Source organism: Pelodiscus sinensis, chromosome 4, assembly GCF_052426305.1.
Source record: "Pelodiscus sinensis isolate ZL-2025 chromosome 4, ASM5242630v1, whole genome shotgun sequence".
NCBI classification, from domain to species: domain Eukaryota; kingdom Metazoa; phylum Chordata; order Testudines; family Trionychidae; genus Pelodiscus; species Pelodiscus sinensis.
In genome coordinates, this window is record NC_143055.1 from 7,744,052 (window position 1) to 7,762,115 (window position 18,064).

At 51.3% G+C, this 18,064-nt stretch overlaps 1 protein-coding gene across 5 annotated transcripts in view; it reads right to left on the bottom strand.

The window, feature by feature from the left end:
• Positions 1-9,467: 9,467 nt before the first annotated feature.
• PTPRA (protein tyrosine phosphatase receptor type A) overlaps positions 9,468-18,064 on the bottom strand; it is a 246,022-nt gene continuing 237,425 nt past the window's right edge. For all 5 annotated transcript variants that reach the window (XM_075930988.2, XM_075930990.2, XM_075930991.2 and 2 more), the window contains 3 exons: positions 17,596-17,747; positions 16,410-16,545; positions 9,468-15,836 (listed from right to left, as the gene is read on the bottom strand). In XM_075930988.2, the coding sequence (XP_075787103.2) occupies positions 15,762-15,836; positions 16,410-16,545; positions 17,596-17,747 (363 nt within the window). In that variant the 3' untranslated portion in view covers positions 9,468-15,761. The remainder of the gene's footprint in view (positions 15,837-16,409; positions 16,546-17,595; positions 17,748-18,064) is intronic.

Sequence of the window (18,064 nt, forward strand, 5' to 3'; positions counted from 1 at the left end):
GGCCTGATCGGGCATGGTGGCTCCTACGTGCCCAACAGTAGGAACCCACCAGGATCACATCACAGTAGCATCGAGGGGCCTCCCCCAAGAGACAGGCCCTGCTCCAAACCGCTTAGACTCCAAAGAGCCGAGAGGGGGAGATACCGCGGTCCCCAGTTTGCAGCTGGAGAACGGAGGAAATGTGGATTCCACTCATCTCGGTGGGAATCCGACGGCTGCCTGCCATGAGCCTTGGATCCAGCCTGCTGTGATTAGCTCCAGGTCAGACGGGGAGACTGCAGCAGAGCGGGGAAAGGAATCCAGATCCTCCCAGGTCTCACTGACATGTCTTAACCAGGGCTCATCCTGTCTGTTCCTTCTGTTGCTTCCTCAGGGCTGGATCCGCTGATGTCACTGGCGTCCCACCAGGGAGGCATTTGGCCCAGCGTGTAACCACATACGAATGGGCCACACTGGGTCAGACCAAAGGTCCGTCCAGCCCAGTGTCCTGTCTCCGACAGTGGCCAGTGCCAGGTGCCTCATTGGGAGGGAACACAACAGGGATTCATCAAGCGATCCCTCCCCTGTCGCCCGTTCCCAGCTTCTGACAAACAGAGGCCAGCGACACCATTCTTGCCCATCCTGGCTAATAGCCATCGATGGGCCTATCCTCCAGGAATGGATCTAGCTCTTTTCTGAACCCTGTTGAAGAGGACTGCTTAAAGGAGTTCCACAAGTCGACCTCGTGTTGTGTGAAGAGAAACTTCCTTTTGTTTGTTTTAAACCTGCTGCCCGTTCATTTCCTTTGGTGTCCCCTAGTTCTTCTGTTATGAAAGAGGAAAGTAGGAAGTCTGAGCTAGTGGTTAAAGCACAGGACCGGGCCTCAGGAGAGCAGGGTCTTATTCCTGGCTCTGCCACAGTCCAGCTGGGTGACCCTGGGCAAGTCACTCACTCTCTTGAAATGAGGCTAGTGCTTTCCTGGACGATAAGGGTATTGGGAAGCTCAGCTTGTCCATGGGCTTTGAGGTCCTTACACAGAAGATGCTCTAGTCTAGATTCACTCTGGATAACTTTGGTATCCACTCGTAGCATTTCCTGAGCATCCTCTCACATCTCGCTATTCCTCTCGCTGCCCCACAGAAGGCTGCTAGGGCTGCATGGTTTGGAATGGCTCCTCCTTATATGGCCCTCATCCCCATAGTACCTGAGCAGTCCTGCATCCTCCTACAGGCTTTATCCTCATCATACTGGGGGGATGGAGACACAGAGAAATTAAGGGATGTGCCCAAGGTCTCCCAGCCAGTTAGTGGAGGGGCCAAGAACTGAGCGCACAGCTCCTGAACCCCGCTCCAGAGACCTCTCCAATCAGCGTTTCCGTTTTCCACGGTAACTGCTCCACAAAACCAGCTGGTAAAATCCAGCCTCCTGTTTCTTCAGGCAGCGCAGGGGACCCACCAGCAGTGCCCACGTCCCTTTGGCAATGGTGTCCAGCCCTCACGGCTGCAAAGAAAACTGACAATGTGACCCTGAGTGCCACTGAGGCAGCGACATCTGCAGAGAGCCTGAGACAGCGACCCCGGCCCCAGTGGCTGTGGATGGATTTACCTTTGCTAGCCAGTCAGTAGGATGCCCCTGCGTGGAAGAAAGGGGCAGTAGGATCCTGTCATGAAGACCTGCCCAATCGACGCTCATTTGGGAGCCACAGCCTTGAGAGACACCAGCGAGAGGCTACCCCTGATCAAAGAGACATGCCCAAGAAACCCAAAGGGGTCCCCCAGGGCCCAGTGAAGAGAAGCCAAGACCAGACAGCCTGGCCAATATGCCTGTTGACAGGGCTTTTTTTGTGATGCTACTGCCCAGTACGCAGTACCAGCACCTCCAGTCAGAGCTTACCTGGAAAGAACGGAGAGTACCGGCACCTCTGTAATGAAAATGGCTGACAGTCGGCTGGGTCTTAGAGTACTGGCACTTTTTTTTTTTTAACACACAAAAAAAGCACTGCCTGTTCATCAGTGAGAACCAGCACAATCTGCTGCAGGGTGTCCCTCATTGGAGGAGCTAATCCTGTGGGCGGAGCTTGGAGTAGACCCAGTTGCTGTGATTTCCCCTCACTCTGAGTCCTGCGGGGATGGAGTGGAGCCGGACAGCGTGGGTGAGGCTGGGCCGTGGGTTTACAAACAAATCCATGGTGTCAGAATTCCTCCGCTCTCCATCTTTACCTTGTGTTCAGGTCTGGCGCCTGGCAGAGGGTCTGACACCACAACACAAGATGTGCATGAGCTACCCTTGCCCTGCGAGCTTGACGCTAGCTAGTGCGCGGGGTGTCGTGGGCTTCCGTATGGGAAGTAGAAGCCTGGTACAGACAGAGAACATACTCCCCTTGCTAGCCTGCTCAGAAGCACATGATGTGGAGATGGATCCGAAATCACACAGAAAAGGCTCTTTGCGAACAGGGCCACCCGCACACACTCAGTGACCAGGTGTGAACCCGGTGAGGGGAAATGGGATGTAAAGGCTGCTAGGCAGCCAGTAACCTGACTGATAACTTCCTGTCTTCCTCAGGCGAGAAGGAGCATGGCTGGTTTTAAATCGTGTCGTGCCCCGTGGAGACTAGAGCTACGTGATCAACCAGACCGGCCCTTGTGCAAAGGAGAAGAGGAACAAGTTTACAGTTTCCTGAAATTCCCCAGGCTTGTTGTGTGTGCAGACAGGTGCTCCTAAACGCTCACTTTCCGAAGTCACCCTCGGCCTGAGAATGGCAGTGACCACTGTTCAGAAAGCAGAAGTCACCCAGACGTGAAGCAGAAATTATACCAGGCGTTCCTACGTGGCGAGATCTCTGACTGAAGGGTTTTTAGCCTGGCAGATAAAAACCTAACAAGATCCAATGACCAGGCATTGAAACTAGGCCAATCCAGACTCGAAATAGGGTGCTTGCAGTTAAGTGATGGTAATTAACCATTTGAACAATTTGTCTAGAGATGAGGTGGATTCTCCATCACTTGAAACGTTGGCTCAAGAGTGGATATTTTCAGAGAGACGTGTTCTCGCTCAGGCAGACGAGGTGGGCTTACCGTAGAAAATGCTGGGTGAAATTCTGTGTGGGAGATCAGACTACATTTGCATAATTGTCAGGCCTTCAGACAGTCAGTGTGAATTGTGAATACCTGTGGTACCAGTTTATTTTCAAAAGAATCAATAGTCCAAAATCTGTCAGCATCAACTATTCGGCATGGTAGATAAAAGAACAGAAGAATCTGCTGGGGGATAATTTACCAGCAGAAAGAAAAGCTAAATCCATGGACAAAAATCCCCCCTGGGCTTTGCTCCTGCATCTCTAGCCGTGTGCTTCCATTTCATGGCTGTCATAAAGGGAGGTGGCCGGAAACGAGCTTATTGGTTGTGCTCTGGTTCTTTGCTTTGGAATCTTGTGTCCATTTGGCTTCTAGCTGCCTCTCTTCTGTCATTAATCCTTTGCCTTAGTCTGAACAGTGCTGCCCAATTAACTGTGCAGGGAGCTCTGAACAGGAGGGGATGCATCGAGTGACAAGCTAGCTTTGCTCCTGACACCTAAGAAACAGCAGAACCCCCTTCTAAACCGCCCCGTCTCTGCTATTCTGGATCTCTCAGGGAATATTTAAAGCAGCTTTGTACGATGTTCATGCTGATATGCACTTCTGTTGTATCCTTCCTGCCAGTAGCTCAAAGCGCCGTTCAGACGTTCATCGAGAACACGGCTTTCTATTTGTATTGGACTATCGCACTCAAGGTGGGGGAGCAGCATTATTGTTTTGTTGCTCAGAGTGGGCAACTGGGTAGTCAAATGACTTGGTCTGGATTGTGTGGCGAGTGAGCAGCACCACTAGAAATAACCCTTGACTTTCCGCCCTGGATTCAGGCCAGTCGATCAAAGCTACCTCTGGAGAACCTGAGAAGCAAAATGGTGGTAGAGTTAAAGCACTGGGCTCGAAGGCAGGGGGTTTAGTTTCTGTTTCTGCCACAGACTTCTCATGGCCTCACTTTCCCCATCTAAAACATAAAGCAGGAGTGTTGAGAGACTTGGCTCATTAATGTTTGCACAGGGCTATCCGGCCTTCAGAGGGCAAGTGCTACAAAAACTCAGGATATGAATCTAAGGCCCACAATCAACTCAATTTTGATTAAAAAAATAGGTAATTTTAAAATGCTTGGTAACCCTAAGCTCACAGAAATATTTTCCTCTTTTAAAATATCCTGATGGAAACCTTTTCTTTTAACAAACAGCAGGTTTAAAACAAAAGGGAGTATTTTTTTTTCATGCAACACACAGTCAACCTGTGGAACTCCTTGCCAGAGGATGTTGTGAAGTCCAAGGTTAAAAAAGGGAGCTAGATACATTCATGGAGGTTAGGTCTATCAGTGGCTATTAGCCAGGGCGGGCAGGGATGGTGTCAGAAGCTGGGAATGGGCGACAGAGGAAGATTCCCTGTTCTGTTCATTCCCTCTGAGGCACCAGACATTGGCCACTGTCAGAGACAGGACACTGGGCTGGAGGCACCTTTGGTCTGACACGGTTTGGCTGGGTTACGTTCTCTTCCGCTCCCTTGGGGCTCAGGTTAGGGCAGGGGTGGGCAAAAGGGCCGCCTTGGGCTGGACCCGGCCCGCCAAGCAGGTGGATCTGGCCCACGGAGGCCCTGCTGCTCCCCCACCCTCGGGCCTTAATTGGCCTGGGGGCAGGGGGCACTCAAAGCCTCCTCCCACCCTGCCAGGAGCAGGTGGCGCTTTGCAGCTCTGCTTGCAGGGCAGCGGGGAGAACGGAGGATACTTTGCGCACTCCCCTGACCCCAGGCCAGTCAGGGTCTGGGAGCTGCGGGACGCTTCCTTTGCCCTGCCCCGGCCCCAATTCAAAGTGCCACGTGCTCCTCGCAGAGCAGGGGGGGTGTCCCGCGCTCCCCTGCCCTGATTGGCCTGGAGGGGGAGGGGGAGCGTGCCAAGCCACAGCATTACCCTTTAAACATGCTTTTTCCCTTTTTTTTGTAGTTTTGGAAGAGTCTGGTCAAAACCGGCATTATCCTTTCTGATGTATAAACATGTTCTCTCTCTTCATTCTCGTAGCCTAAGAAACCAGGTAAGTATGGAGTTGCTTTATTTTGTTATGTCTCCGGCATATCCTCATTGGCTCTGTATAACACATCTTCAGGGTCAAATTCCTGGTAATCTCTGTAACCTGTTGATTTAGAAAGTCTGTAGTATAGAAAAGTGATTTAATTAGAAATTATGTAAATAGCAATTAGGGGTGGGTATAATTGTATTCATGATTTGCTTAGTGATATGCATTTTGTGGGGGTTAACATTACTAAAATAAGGTTTTAGGAAAAGTAGCGATAGACGTGTGAATTAACATATTAAAATACATTAAAGGGTGAGACTAATGCCCATTTGTTACCACTCGGCCGTTGTGTTGAACGTGCGAGGTGAACGTGCGTGGGCAGTAAAGTTCCATTTACCCCATCTGCTCCTGGGTCGCCTGTTTCTTCTTCAACATCTATTAGCCAGGATGGGTAGGAATGGTCCCTGGCCTCTGTTCTCTGGAGGTGGGTGACGGGAGGTATCACGTGAGGATTACCTGTTGTGTCCCTCCCTCTGGGGCACCTGGTGCTGGCCACTGTCGGCAGACAGGTACTGGGCTAGATGGCCCTTTGGTCTGACCCAGTGTGGCCGTTCTTATGATGTCTCAGGTCCATCCCTAGATCCTTGCTGGGGAGAGACCAGGCTGGCTGTAGTCTCCAGGAGGCTGCCTGGTAGCTGCACCATCAGAACCTTAATCTGTTTGCTGCAAGTCCCAGCTGCCACCGTGCGCCTGGGCCAGGAGGCGGAGGTCACTGCTGCATTCCAGGGCTGCTGGTGACATTTGCTCAGTGCTGCTTCCTGCCCCGCCGGGTGCGTCGGAACAGCAAATGTGACGTTCTGCGCCTCAGCCGGCAAAGCCATGAAATGTCACAGCCTGTTACAGCTGCCGAGCCAGCCGCCAGAAATACGCCTCTGACACACGGTGACTTTAGCAGCTCCTCTGTGCCGAGTCTCAGACGTCAGGGCACCGTTCTAGGGGAGCTGTGTAGGGGCTCCATGAAAGCTTCCAGAGCACTCTGCCCCTGCCCTGAGCATTAGCTCCACCCTCCCGTTGGCTGGGAGCCTGCTGCAGGCTGCTTCCGAGGCACAGCATGGTCTGCGGTGCCAGGAGAGCAGGAAGCTGCCTTAGCACCCCTGCTGCACCACTGACTGGGAGCCATTCAAGGTAAAGCCCCTCCTGCCCCAGCCCTGACCCCCCAAAGCCAGAGCCCCCTCCCACACCCAAAGTTCCCAGCCTCAGCCCCACCCCGGAGCCCATGCTCTAGTCAAATTATGTTGGGTTGCAGCATCAACCATTTTTTTCAACTGGCTCATGAGAAAATTTTTTTGAAAACCACTCGGTACATCACCCCCCCAGTTATCTGTCTGTTCAAGAACGCCTCCTAATTGGGAAGAGCCAGGACCACCACATTCGGAAGGCAGTTTCATCTTCTATCTTAAAGCAAGGTCAAGCTTTGGTTGTGCCAGGAAAACTGGAAGTGCCTGGAATTTGATTGTTTTCCAAAACATGCAAAGGGAGGTGACAGAGGAAGGACGCAATATTACAGTCACCCCTGGGGGCAGCGAGTGCAGGGGACAGTTATCCTGCAGTGACCACTGGGGGGTAGCTGCTCCACCAAGGGAGTGGCCAGCTGGGGACAGGGCTCAACAACTTACCTGCCAAGTGGCTCTCCAGCCCCCCCCCCCCCAGTATCAGATTGGTGTTTGTATGTGGGGGGGGGGGAGATAAAGCCCCACTGATGTGCCCCCCCATAATAGAATCATGGGGCTGGAAGAGACCTCAGGAGTCAAGTCCAGCCCCCTGCCCAAAGCCGGGCCAATCCCAACTCAATCATCCCAGCCAGGGCTTTGTCAAGCCGGGACTTCAAAATCTCTTAGGAGAGAGATTCCACCCCTCCCTAGGGAACCCATCCCAGTGCTTCCCCACCCTCCTAGGGAAATCGTTTTTCCCCGATATCCAATGTAGCCCTCCCCCAGGGGCACCACAGGGTCTGGCAGCACAGCCCCACACCCCCATAGGACCCGCTGGAGGTTCCCTCGCCAGCACCGCTGGGCCGCCCAGCATAGCCACGGCCGGCCAACCTGTGTGGCTTCCCCTTTCTCTTTGCCCCTAGTCTGGGGAGTGCCAGAGGGGAAGGTGGACGCTGCCCCCTCTTCCCCAGGCCCATCCCTCCACCCTGGCTGGCCCCCTAACCCTCTCCCCCCCAATCAGGCCCCTCTTCCTCTCCCCCATGCCATCCTTCCCTCTGGCCCCGAAGTGTGGGCAGGAGGCCTGCACAACCCAGATGAGCTGGGTCTTTAGTAACCCATGTGGGGTCAGGACCTCGGGGAGAACTATTGGACTAAGGCGTTTCATACATATCCCCTCCTGTCCGAGGAGCTGAGCTGCCCTGTGTCCATCTCACGCGCACACGAAACAGCGCAGCGCTCAGGAAGTCACACACCCTCATGCCCCCCATGGAGCCACAGGGAGGTCTGATTTCGTTTGGAATGAGCACATTTATTTAAGAGTATCACTTACAGCTTGGCCAATGTCCCAAAATTCAGGATTCGGTCAAAGTTTATTTACAAAGTTAATAGCAGTTGCTGATGTTGGGATTAATGAAGGAGGCTGTACACTTGTGAAATCACGAGAACCCACGGCTCTGGGTGCTGCAGAAGCAAGTCTCCACTCGCAGAGGCTGGGGGGGAGCACACCTTGCAAAAGGCAAATCATGAAACTGCATCCAAGGGAGAAGAAAGGTCACTTGTCAAGGTCTCATTGGTCCATGTCACTGCAAGGGGATGACCCGACAAAGAGCCAGTAGCGCCCAACTGTCTAACTTTAGAAAGCACGACTCATGGACAGAGCCCCACGGGTCCCAGGTCTGTACACACCTCGCTTCTCCCGTTGTACCAGCTCCGGACAGTGCTACAGTCCCGCAGCCAAAGAAAGGGGGCACGTTGTAGCCCACTGAGCAAATGCACAGCCAGCCGTGGGAGATCAGGGTCAGGAATGGCAGGTCTCTGTGCAGCAGAATCGCATGGGGCCATTGGAGCGCTCCCTCCCGGGCTGCAAGCTCCCTTTGTGGCACCTCTGGGGAATGGCACAAGTGACTTTGATCCATATTTTGATCTCACCGACTCTGGTGTCAATCAGGAATAACTCCACTGAAAGCACTGGGGCCCAGCCAGTTTAGAACAGCTTTCGGCTGTGACCGAACCTCATGAGCAGTTAGCCTGCTGACCACTGAGAACCTGCTCACCCCCGCCACCCTTCTTCCCACTTCAAGTGGATCTAGGGTGTTTGAATCATCACAGCCTTTTCACGGAGCCCTCACATTTCATCTTTTCAACAGAAAACCTCCCCCCGCCCATATCCCCCCACACTCAGAGACGCAATCCACATTCGAACAGGGGCTTCCCCGCAGGGAACGGAGGTCAGTACAAAAAGCACGTTTCAAAATGTTCTAACAAAATAAATACAGGTTTAAAAAAATTAAAACTTCCTGTAAAATCTATCATTCAAAATGAAGGTGGCATAAACATTCCTACAGCCCCAGAAAGGAACAGCAGGGAGACAGTTAACCCAGAGGTTGGCCTGTGTTTCCATGGCTGCGAATTCTTGGAGAAACTTTGCTGCAATCGATGGCTGTCCAAGCAGGTTTCTTGGTATTGGTAGTTCTGGCCTATGGGGCATTGCCAAAGAGGCAGAGACACTGTTAAAGCGAAGGCGGCTTGGTGGGGTGGAGGGGTCAGCAGGCTCGGTTCTCCACTTGTTTACAATTCAAATCAGGTGTAAATCAGGAGTAAGTCCGTGGCAGCCCATGGACTTGCGCCAGCATGGAACTGGTGGGAGAGAGAGGAGAATCAGACCCATTGCAGTGAGGCCAGCGGAAGATGGGGCAGCAGACCCACTGTGTTTTAAACTCCCTTCACAGTTCTTATCCGGGGAAGTTTCATGGGATGGCAAGTCTGGGCATAACCCCACCACATAACTGTCTGGGGGGAGGAGGGGAGCACAGGCTCTCCAGGGAAAATGATTCCGAGATGGCAACTTCCACAAACGTGGCAGGGACTTTCTGCACGCAGGGGAGTCAGACCTTCCGCCTGCACGCACTCATGCTCTGTAGCGCTGGCACGGAGTCCGTATGGATGGGTTTCAATGAGGGGGTTACTCTCCCTGCTGAGCTAGCCTGGGCGCAATGGGTGCTTCCTGGGAAGGCGGTGCATGGCTGACACATTGGAAGAGATGCTGCAGCAGGAGCAAAGTCACATTCTAGGAGCTCTGGGAGAGATGCCTGCTGAGGGCCCAGGGCTAGCTTTGCAATGGGGCCAATTCCAGACCTTCAATTTACAGCCTTCAGGGGCCACTGAATCAGGCTCAGAAGGATTTCCCCCCCCCCTTTTACTAACTGATCCTTGGTTCTAATTCAACTGGCTAATTAGAAAACAAGTTTGGCAAAAGGTTTGGCCATGGCACACTCTGTGCCTTTCCGGGGTGTGTGTGTGTGAAGGGGGCTATGGCACAAAAGGCCTTGGTGAGCTACACAGAAAATCTGATCAGACAGAATAGGAACCGTGGCGCTCAGGAACAAGAACTTCCCCAGTGGTATTTAATTGCGCTTGTGTGGTCCATCTCAGAGTGAAAGTCTGTACCAAACCCAAAGGGCTCTGCCCTAGGCAGCACCAACATTATGGGCTGGATTCTTACTGCTCATCATGCAGCCCATCTCCATCCCCCTCCACACCACGTGGAGGAGGTCCAAGATGCTTGGAGAGCTGCATCGAGGAGGGGACTGGATTGCACGGTGCAATGGCTGCCAAATCATGCTGGGCATAAGTTTCCATCCCGCTGAAATCCTGTAAGACTCAGGCACTTACCTCCCCTTAGCTCCTTTGAAAATGCCAGCCTGAGAGCCCATCATGAAGTTCTTGCTCAGTCTTATTTCCCAGTGGCATCAAAGGAAGCTTTGCATGAGTGAGGACTGCAGCCCCAGGCTCCACGGTTCATGGATATTTGTTGTTTTTCCAAGAAGGCCTTAAGGACTCATTGGATTGAACCAACCCAGGAGCAAAGGGGATGGAGCGGGAGTCTTTACATTCTGACCGTCTCTGTGAGCGGCGAGTTAAGTCGCGTTAGTTAGACGTACCGCTATCTACACACATACTGGGCGGCTCAGCTCTCATGGAGACACACCTATAGACAGAGCTGCGCCATGGACTCACTGACATGACACACTGGCCATTTTTAGCCTCTGCAGACAGTGCCCTCACTTGACTCCACAAAGCAGTGAAGGCTCAGGAATCCTTAGGTCCCAGCCCAGGTACAGAATGCATGTACAGCCTCCTAACTCAGCAGACAGCTAAGGCCCCTGACCCTGCAAACACAGACCCATGCACTTCGCTTTATACATGCAAGTAGTTCCATTGATTTCACTGGACTACTCAGGACAGTGAACGTGTGTGGAGAACTGAGGCCTAATGCCCGGGGAGCAGAGCACCTATCAGCTTCAACTGGAGCGGTGTGCAGGGAATGGCTGCAAATTTGGCCTCAAACACAAGTTTTCCAGATGAAATTCTATAGCTGAGGAAAATGTTCTCTCTACAAATACAATCGGAGGAGGGACCCCCCCATCATATCCTTTACATTTTATGCTATTTGCAAGCCCTAGGAGATCTCAGTCCTTTCTCTCGAACCAATCCTGGGTATTAAACACCCACATGCAATAACACTTGATTCAGGAACACCCGTGGTTCGCAGCTCTGTGCACGGCTACTCTCCCTTTCCCCCAATGGGGGAAGGTAGCACAGCACTACTCTGGAAGCCCTCACAGACCCTGCAACCTCAGCACACTCCTGCCTCTCCCTCCCCCCTCCCAGGTCCCACATCTCCACCTCCCTTCATTATGGCAAATACCTAGAGTCTGGAAAATTCCATAATGCAGCATAGCCCGTTTCCTAAGGTTGCCAGATTAAAGGGGTTCAAGTATATTAGAACAGGCAAAAGCTACACCCAGTTCCCCATACTCGTCCATAGGCCTTCTGCACAAAGAACTTAACTTCCTAGACATGCAAAGCCACCAATGGATTTAGCCTTTTGGACACAGCTGTCTAAAAACCCAATGTAGGACACTTTAGAGGGCCCCCTCCACTAAGAATGCAGGATTTGTGTTGGGCTTGTCTGTTTTTAAATCCTCTTGTTGGGAATACACTATCCCTCTACTTCCTTCACTCACACCCCTTGTGACAGATTTCACTAGCACTTCAGGGTGGATCACGCATGCCTACAGTGCGTGTCAGCTTGGAGAGTTTGGGTTTTAAAGGAAGTTGTTAATATGTACATTTACCTTAACGGCAAAACTAAGCCTGACCCCACTGTCTAAACACTCTAGTCTACAAACGTATTAAATGACAGGCCCTGGCAGCTAGAGCTTACATTCAGTCTTCTTTCCTCACAACTACACAAGCTCAGCTGTGTTCTGTTTTTAGTATTTCTTCATAGGTCAGGTTTTCTAAACTTATTACTTTTGTTGCTCTCCCCTGGATTAGGGATGTAATAGTGCAGTCGATTAACCGATAAGCAAAAGCTTCGGTTAATGCTATAGACTACACACATTTCCCTCCCCCCGCCCTTGCCAGTACATTTTTTAGCAGCCCGGCCAGCAGCCTGGCTCAGTTCTGGCTCATGTCGAGTCTGGGATCTACCCCTGCTGCTGCTCTGCATTTCAAGTGTGGTAGGAGCTAGGTAGGCAGGCAGCCTGGCTCAGTTCTGGCTCGCACTGGGTCCAGAAGCTCAAACCCCCACTTAGACGGTAGCTGCTGCCACCCTCGGTGACAGGCAGGAGTGGTTTGAGGCCGGCTGCGGCAGCTGGCGTCCCAAGCGGAACGCGCGATTGGCACCCCCGCCTGCATGGCTGTCAATGGTGTGACATCATCATCGGGCGCCCTGTGACGTCATCGTCGGGCACCCTAGGCAACGGCCGAGTCTGCCTATACTTACGGGCCGCCCCTGGTGACAGGCAGCTGGTTCACAAGGGGAACTGGCTCCCCTCATGGACCAACACCCACCTGGCACCCTGCACTGCTGCCTCTGATTCAGTGGCTGCTGGCCCCGTCCCCAAGGACTATAGATCAGTTGCCTGATAAAAATTCATGAGGTTACTCGACTGTTCAATGAACTGAGATTTAACATCCCTACCCTGGACTCTCTCCAATTTTTTCCTGAAGTGTGGGGCCCAGACACACAGCACGTCAGCGAGCCTTCACCAGCCCCGAACAGAATGAGACACTTACCTCCTTGTATCTTACACACAGCTCTCTTGTCAGCACATCCCGCAATGATATTAGCCATTTTCACAAGTCCATCACACAGTTCATTTATAGTCAATTTGTGATGTACTGTACAGGCAGATCCTTTGCAGCAGTATTTCCACCTACCCAATATTCCCATTTGGTGGCTGTGCATTTGATTTTTCTTGCCCTGTCATTATTCAGTTTCATCTTGCTGATATCAGACCAAGTCTCTGATTTGTCAAGTTGTTTCGAATTCCAATTCTGTCTTTACAAAGTGCTTGTGACCCTTCAGCTACACGAGCTACACGTCATCTATAAATTCTGTAAGTAGACATTCCACTCTTTGGCTCAAATGGCTGAGCACATTCGTACAAACACAGTGTATGTTAAACACACCAAGCCAACCTAGTCCTTGGATCCACTATTCTTGTCCAGAACACACACATGTATTTTACTCACATGCCCGCGCAGAGTCATGAACATGGGCCGAGACCATCCCCATACGGGTAGTCTGTAGGAAACTAGAAAGTTCTCAGTCCCCTTGTGGCGCTTCCTTCCTACTCTTCCATCGGGGGAGTTCTCCCCTCATGAGAGACGCAAGGGATTCAGCTCCCAAGCCCCACAAAGCTGGGAGGACCTGCTGGAACGGCCTCTTCCTGGGCTCAGGGCCCCCCATGTAGTACAGCTCCTGCAAAGTCATGCTGACAGGGACTGTTCCTCACAGGTGCTGCCGGTGGCCGGGTTCCACAGCACGTGGGAATGTGCTGCAACATTTGCCGCTGAGCCAGCCCTGGCTGCCGGGGGGGGATCTCTCTTCCCGTGGAGAAGGTCACACGGGGAGCTTCCTCTGGGTGCGGGCTTGTTCCCTTCCGGCCTGAAACATTATGCATCTATTTATCGGATAACGATCTGTGCAGGACCACTCATTTTTTAAGCTTTATCTGTGAAGTGTGATACACCCACGGGGTAATGTCCCTGCCTCCTTCCCATCCAACACCAGCACGTTTTCTTGACTGGTCCCAGAGAACAGGGATCCATGCCACCATTCTGGGCTCCAAGTGGAGCTTCTAGCCCCTGATCCTGCAGGCAGGCCGGGCGTGCATGGGCCCAGATTCAGTAAAGCATCCCTATTGGGATACAATGTTTGTGTGCTGGTTTACATGCTTTCCTGGATCAGGGCCACACAGAGCCCTACCGACATGCAGAATTCCCCATGGGCACAAGGGTCTGACTGCATGGGTCGAAGCAGAAGATGGAAGCCTGTGGTCTCTCTGCAGAGACTGCCTCCAAAGTGACTGAGCCATGGAGACTGAAATCTCATCTTACACTCAGAGATGATCCCTGAGGAAACGGGTGGGGCACTCAGTGTGTGGGAGAGAGGGCAGGAGACAGACTTTCTATATGTATTGAACTAGAACATGTGTGTGCGTGCGTGCGTGCGTCCAAGCCTGTTCAGCTGACACTTTCAACCGTATCCTATTCAGTGTAGAAAATAAAAATAAAACCCCTCCTCCAAAAGACCCTGATTTTTTGATAATTTTCCCTTCCACGACTGACCTGGCACGGAGAGGATTTACCCAGAGCTTGTGAAGACCTCTCCCACAAGAGGACTGAGAAGATACCTGGTCTTTCACAGTTAACTCAGGCAGACAAGGTATTTATTTAGGGCTGATATCAGAGCCCTTGTCCTGGTGACTTATGGTAGTCCTGCCTCCCTGAGTGTGGCAAGGGTTGCCTCCTCTCTTTTAATTTTACTGCTAAGGAAATACAAAGTCGGGCCTGTGCTACCTTTGGTAGAACCCTCCACCACACCTGATTCTGCCTTACTCCCACCAGTATGACTTGGGTGTGACTCCTCACCTTTCACTGGAGTTATTCCTGATTGACACTGGTCTGAGGGGGGAGTCTAGCCGCAGCTGCTCAAGGACTATTCACAAGGCGGGGCAGGAAGGAAGAGATATGCCAGGGAAGCTGATCACACTTGGTGTCTGAGGGACAATCAATGGCTGGGTGGAGTCTGGATTGCTAAAGTGCCACATTCTTGCTCCAAAGCCTACCGCCAGCCCTTAGAAGAGACCTACTGAAAGGAGAGCCCCTCTTCAAACTCCTTCCCTCAGTCCTCACGACCGCCGAAACGGCTCAGGCACATGGCACCCCTGCCTCCCAGCATAAAGGAAACAGGCCAGGCGACCCATGACTGACACGGGTCAATAAGCACCCTCAGCAGTTGTAAGACAAGCATGAAGTAAACACGGCCGATTTGTCTTCACTGGGGGTCTGCCCCAGCTGCAGCCACGGGTGGAACGGTGCCAGTTCACACTCCCAACGCAGACTGGCAAAGCTGCACGGAGCCATGGGCTGCGTGAGTGAAGCTTGCCCCAGTTTCAAGCAGAGGTACAAAGAGTGACACAGAGGCTTTGCCTGTCCACACTAAGCATTTGTGCTGGAGAAGCTACACCACTCGCTGGACACCAATGGCTGAAACTCCCAGACTACACAAGGCTAGAGTGAAACATTTGGCTTTGCCTTCAGAGACAGACAGAGAGAAAATAAACCTTAATATTAACAACACCACCACCACAGCTACCGTTCACTGATGAACACACACAGAGCCAGAGGATTTCAGACTATGGCCTTCGTTAATTGGAGGAATAGGTGAGGCCATCCACGTACCTGACTGCACGTGCAGTTCAGCCAGACATCTAAGTGACCTACCCTGTTGCCTGCCAACAAGGCTGGGACTGAGCAGCAGATAAGACCAATCTGAAATCTGGCACACATACATAGAAGTTCTCTTTAGGGAGCAAAAAATCCTTTTTTTTGAAATCCCAACCGTTGCTGCCTGTTACTAGTCCACTACCATTTTCAGTTGGTGACACTTTGTTATATAACCCCAGAGAAAGAAACTTTTGCTTTTTCTCTTTTTATACAAAAACTAGGATATATACAGAATAAGCATTTTTCTTTCTCTTTCTTTCTGTTTTTAAGAGCAGAATAGCAGGGAAATGTGAAACCATTTCCCTGCAGGTTTGGAAAAGCTTGTGCTTTTAGATGAGATCCAGATTATTATTATTTTTAAAAAGGCTTTACTCCCTCAAGGAAAAAGAAAAAGATTTACAAAGTAACAGCCTATATCACCTCTCCAGCAGAGAGATGGATTGACAATATTAATCCAAACATCACGCTATTTAATTCCCCAATAAAACATTGGAAAAAAGGAGCCAACAGTATCTGCGCTAACACTTTTGCTACATATAAAATCTCCAGCTAATATGAAGCCTATGGTACCAATCTCTAAAACAGTTAAGATATATACACATAATCTGGGGGGTATATTAACAAACTGAATATTACAAAATATTAAAGAAGGCAACTCTTCTGTCATTTTTGTTGTTTTGTCACTTGAAGTTGGCGTAGTCGGAAAAGGCGTCAATGTATTCCTGCACCACCTTGTAGCAGAATTCGTACTGTTCCTGGGGAGTTTGGGAGAGGAAAAGCAGAGAGTTAGACGAGAAGAGGTATTCTGCAGTAATGGCCTGTGTTAGGAAGGGGTCAGGCTAAATAACAGTCGCAGTCCCTTTCCTGTCTTGTATGTAAACAATCTAAACTGCACATCCCAGAGGACTTTGCAAGAAAAGGGTGAAATATCGTTATCCGCATCTTACAGATGGGTAAACTGATTCATGCACAGGCTCCTGGCCTGCTTTTCAAAGGTACTGCGCAGCCACAGCTCAGCAGCAGCTGTGGAGGTTTGGCACCTCTGCCTATAAGTCTCCAGAGTGAAAGAGGAAGGAGTGGCAGCACCTGGAACAGAACCAGGTCTCCATATTCCTCACTCAGTGCTCCCTCCCTGCAGAACTCAAGGAGGTTAGGAGCACGGAGTAGGCAAGAAAATCCTCCTTCTCTCCACCATCTGAACGGTTTGACATAGGGACATTCCCACTCAAAGCACTTAGCTGTGAGGGAGGAAGGTTTGCAGGCACATCTCAGCTGAGGTCTGGCAAGGCAGGAGGGAGCAGGGTGATGAAGACACAAGTCGTGCCTACCAGTGTCTGCACCATATGCGGCCTCTGTAATCTTAAACTCTTCACTGTCTGAAAGACGTCCAGAATCCCCTCGGCTTTCACCCTTTCCAGGACAGTGCTCAGTGCACAGAAGGTTCCTGTTCTTCCTGCCCCAGCACTGGCAAAGAGATAAAGAGGAGAGCACAGAGAAGGTGAACAAAACATGTTCATTTGGCTGTACGGATGCTCCAACTCAGGCAGTGGGAGGGAAATGCTGGGGAACGTGAACATCTTGTGCTTTCTAGTTTAAACACTATTTACAGACAGTTGTTTTCATGCAAAGCGTCCCATCTGACTGACTGACCCATTGTTCCCTCCTCTCTTGGGCACCAGCCCAGGTCTGGCCCGAACAAGGAGACCAAACACTAGTCAGATGGTGGAGAAGGCTTGGGCATCACATGACATGAGCTGAGTGGTCTCCAATTTCATCAAAACCCCCACAAACTCAACTGTCTCTGCTGGAGGAGGGAGAGAAGCTCAGGACTGGATGGGGCCTGGAAAAACAGAATTACTCCCAGATCCTTCCAGCTCCAGGTTGAGGCACACTGGCAGGGGCAGTGTGGGGGAAGCTTGTACCCCACTGTCAATGCTGCCTCTGAGCAGTGGGCTGAGGACATTCATCACCACACCGGCTCCTTTCACTGGCTTGCAGATCTACGAGTTACCCAAGACCAGAGCTGTGTCCAGTTCCTTATCGTAGAACCTTGAGAGGTCATCAAGTCCTCTGCACTCACGGTCGGACCAAGCACCATCTAGACCATCCCTGACAGGTGTCTGTCTATCCTGCTCTTAAAAATCTCCAGTGATGGAGATTCTAACCTCCCTAGGCAACTTATTCCAGTGTTTAACCATAGTGACAGGATTTTTTTCCCTACTGTCCAACCTAAACTTCCCTTGCTACAGTTTAAGCCCACTGCGTCTTGTGTTATCCTTAGGAGGTTAAGGAGAATAATTTTTCTCTCTGCTCCTTGTAACAACCTTTAAGGTATTTGAAAGCTGTTATGTTCCCTCAGTCTTTTCCTTTCCAGACTAAACCCACTACTTCTAATTTTCCCTCATAGCTCATGTTCTCTAGACCTTTAATCATTTTTGTTGCTCTTCTCTGGACCCTCTCCAATTTCTGCACAGCCTTCCCGAAATGTGGCACCTTGCTCGGACAGGGCTGTACCTGCAGTGCACAGTGATTGGATGGTTCCCAGACTGCTGCTGCTGTTTCTGCACTGCTGCAATGATATTGATCATTCCTTTCCCATCGCTAGGAATTCCAACTTCTGGCCAGCCATGGAAATGGAACTGTCGAATCTGCCGGCTCTTGTTTTCCTTGCAGGAGAAAAACAGAGACAACTTCACTCCCCTGGCCCAACGTAAGTCCAGGTGCACAGCTGGAAAGATTGTTTCAAGGGCTTGGGAGAAAAGGTTAGAAGAGAATGATCAAAAGGGCACTAGGAACAGATGCCCAAGAGAACCGATGGCAGTGGGCAAGGGAGTGGGTGGAGGGTGGGTGCCCTAGGGACAAAGCTGGGAACTGTAAACAGGCAGGGTTTGGGTGGCCCAGGAGGGAACTAAAAGAGGAGAGAGTACAGGCTGGATGGCGGTAGGGAGGTGGGGGCTGGGAGTGGATAACAGGGTTTCTGGTG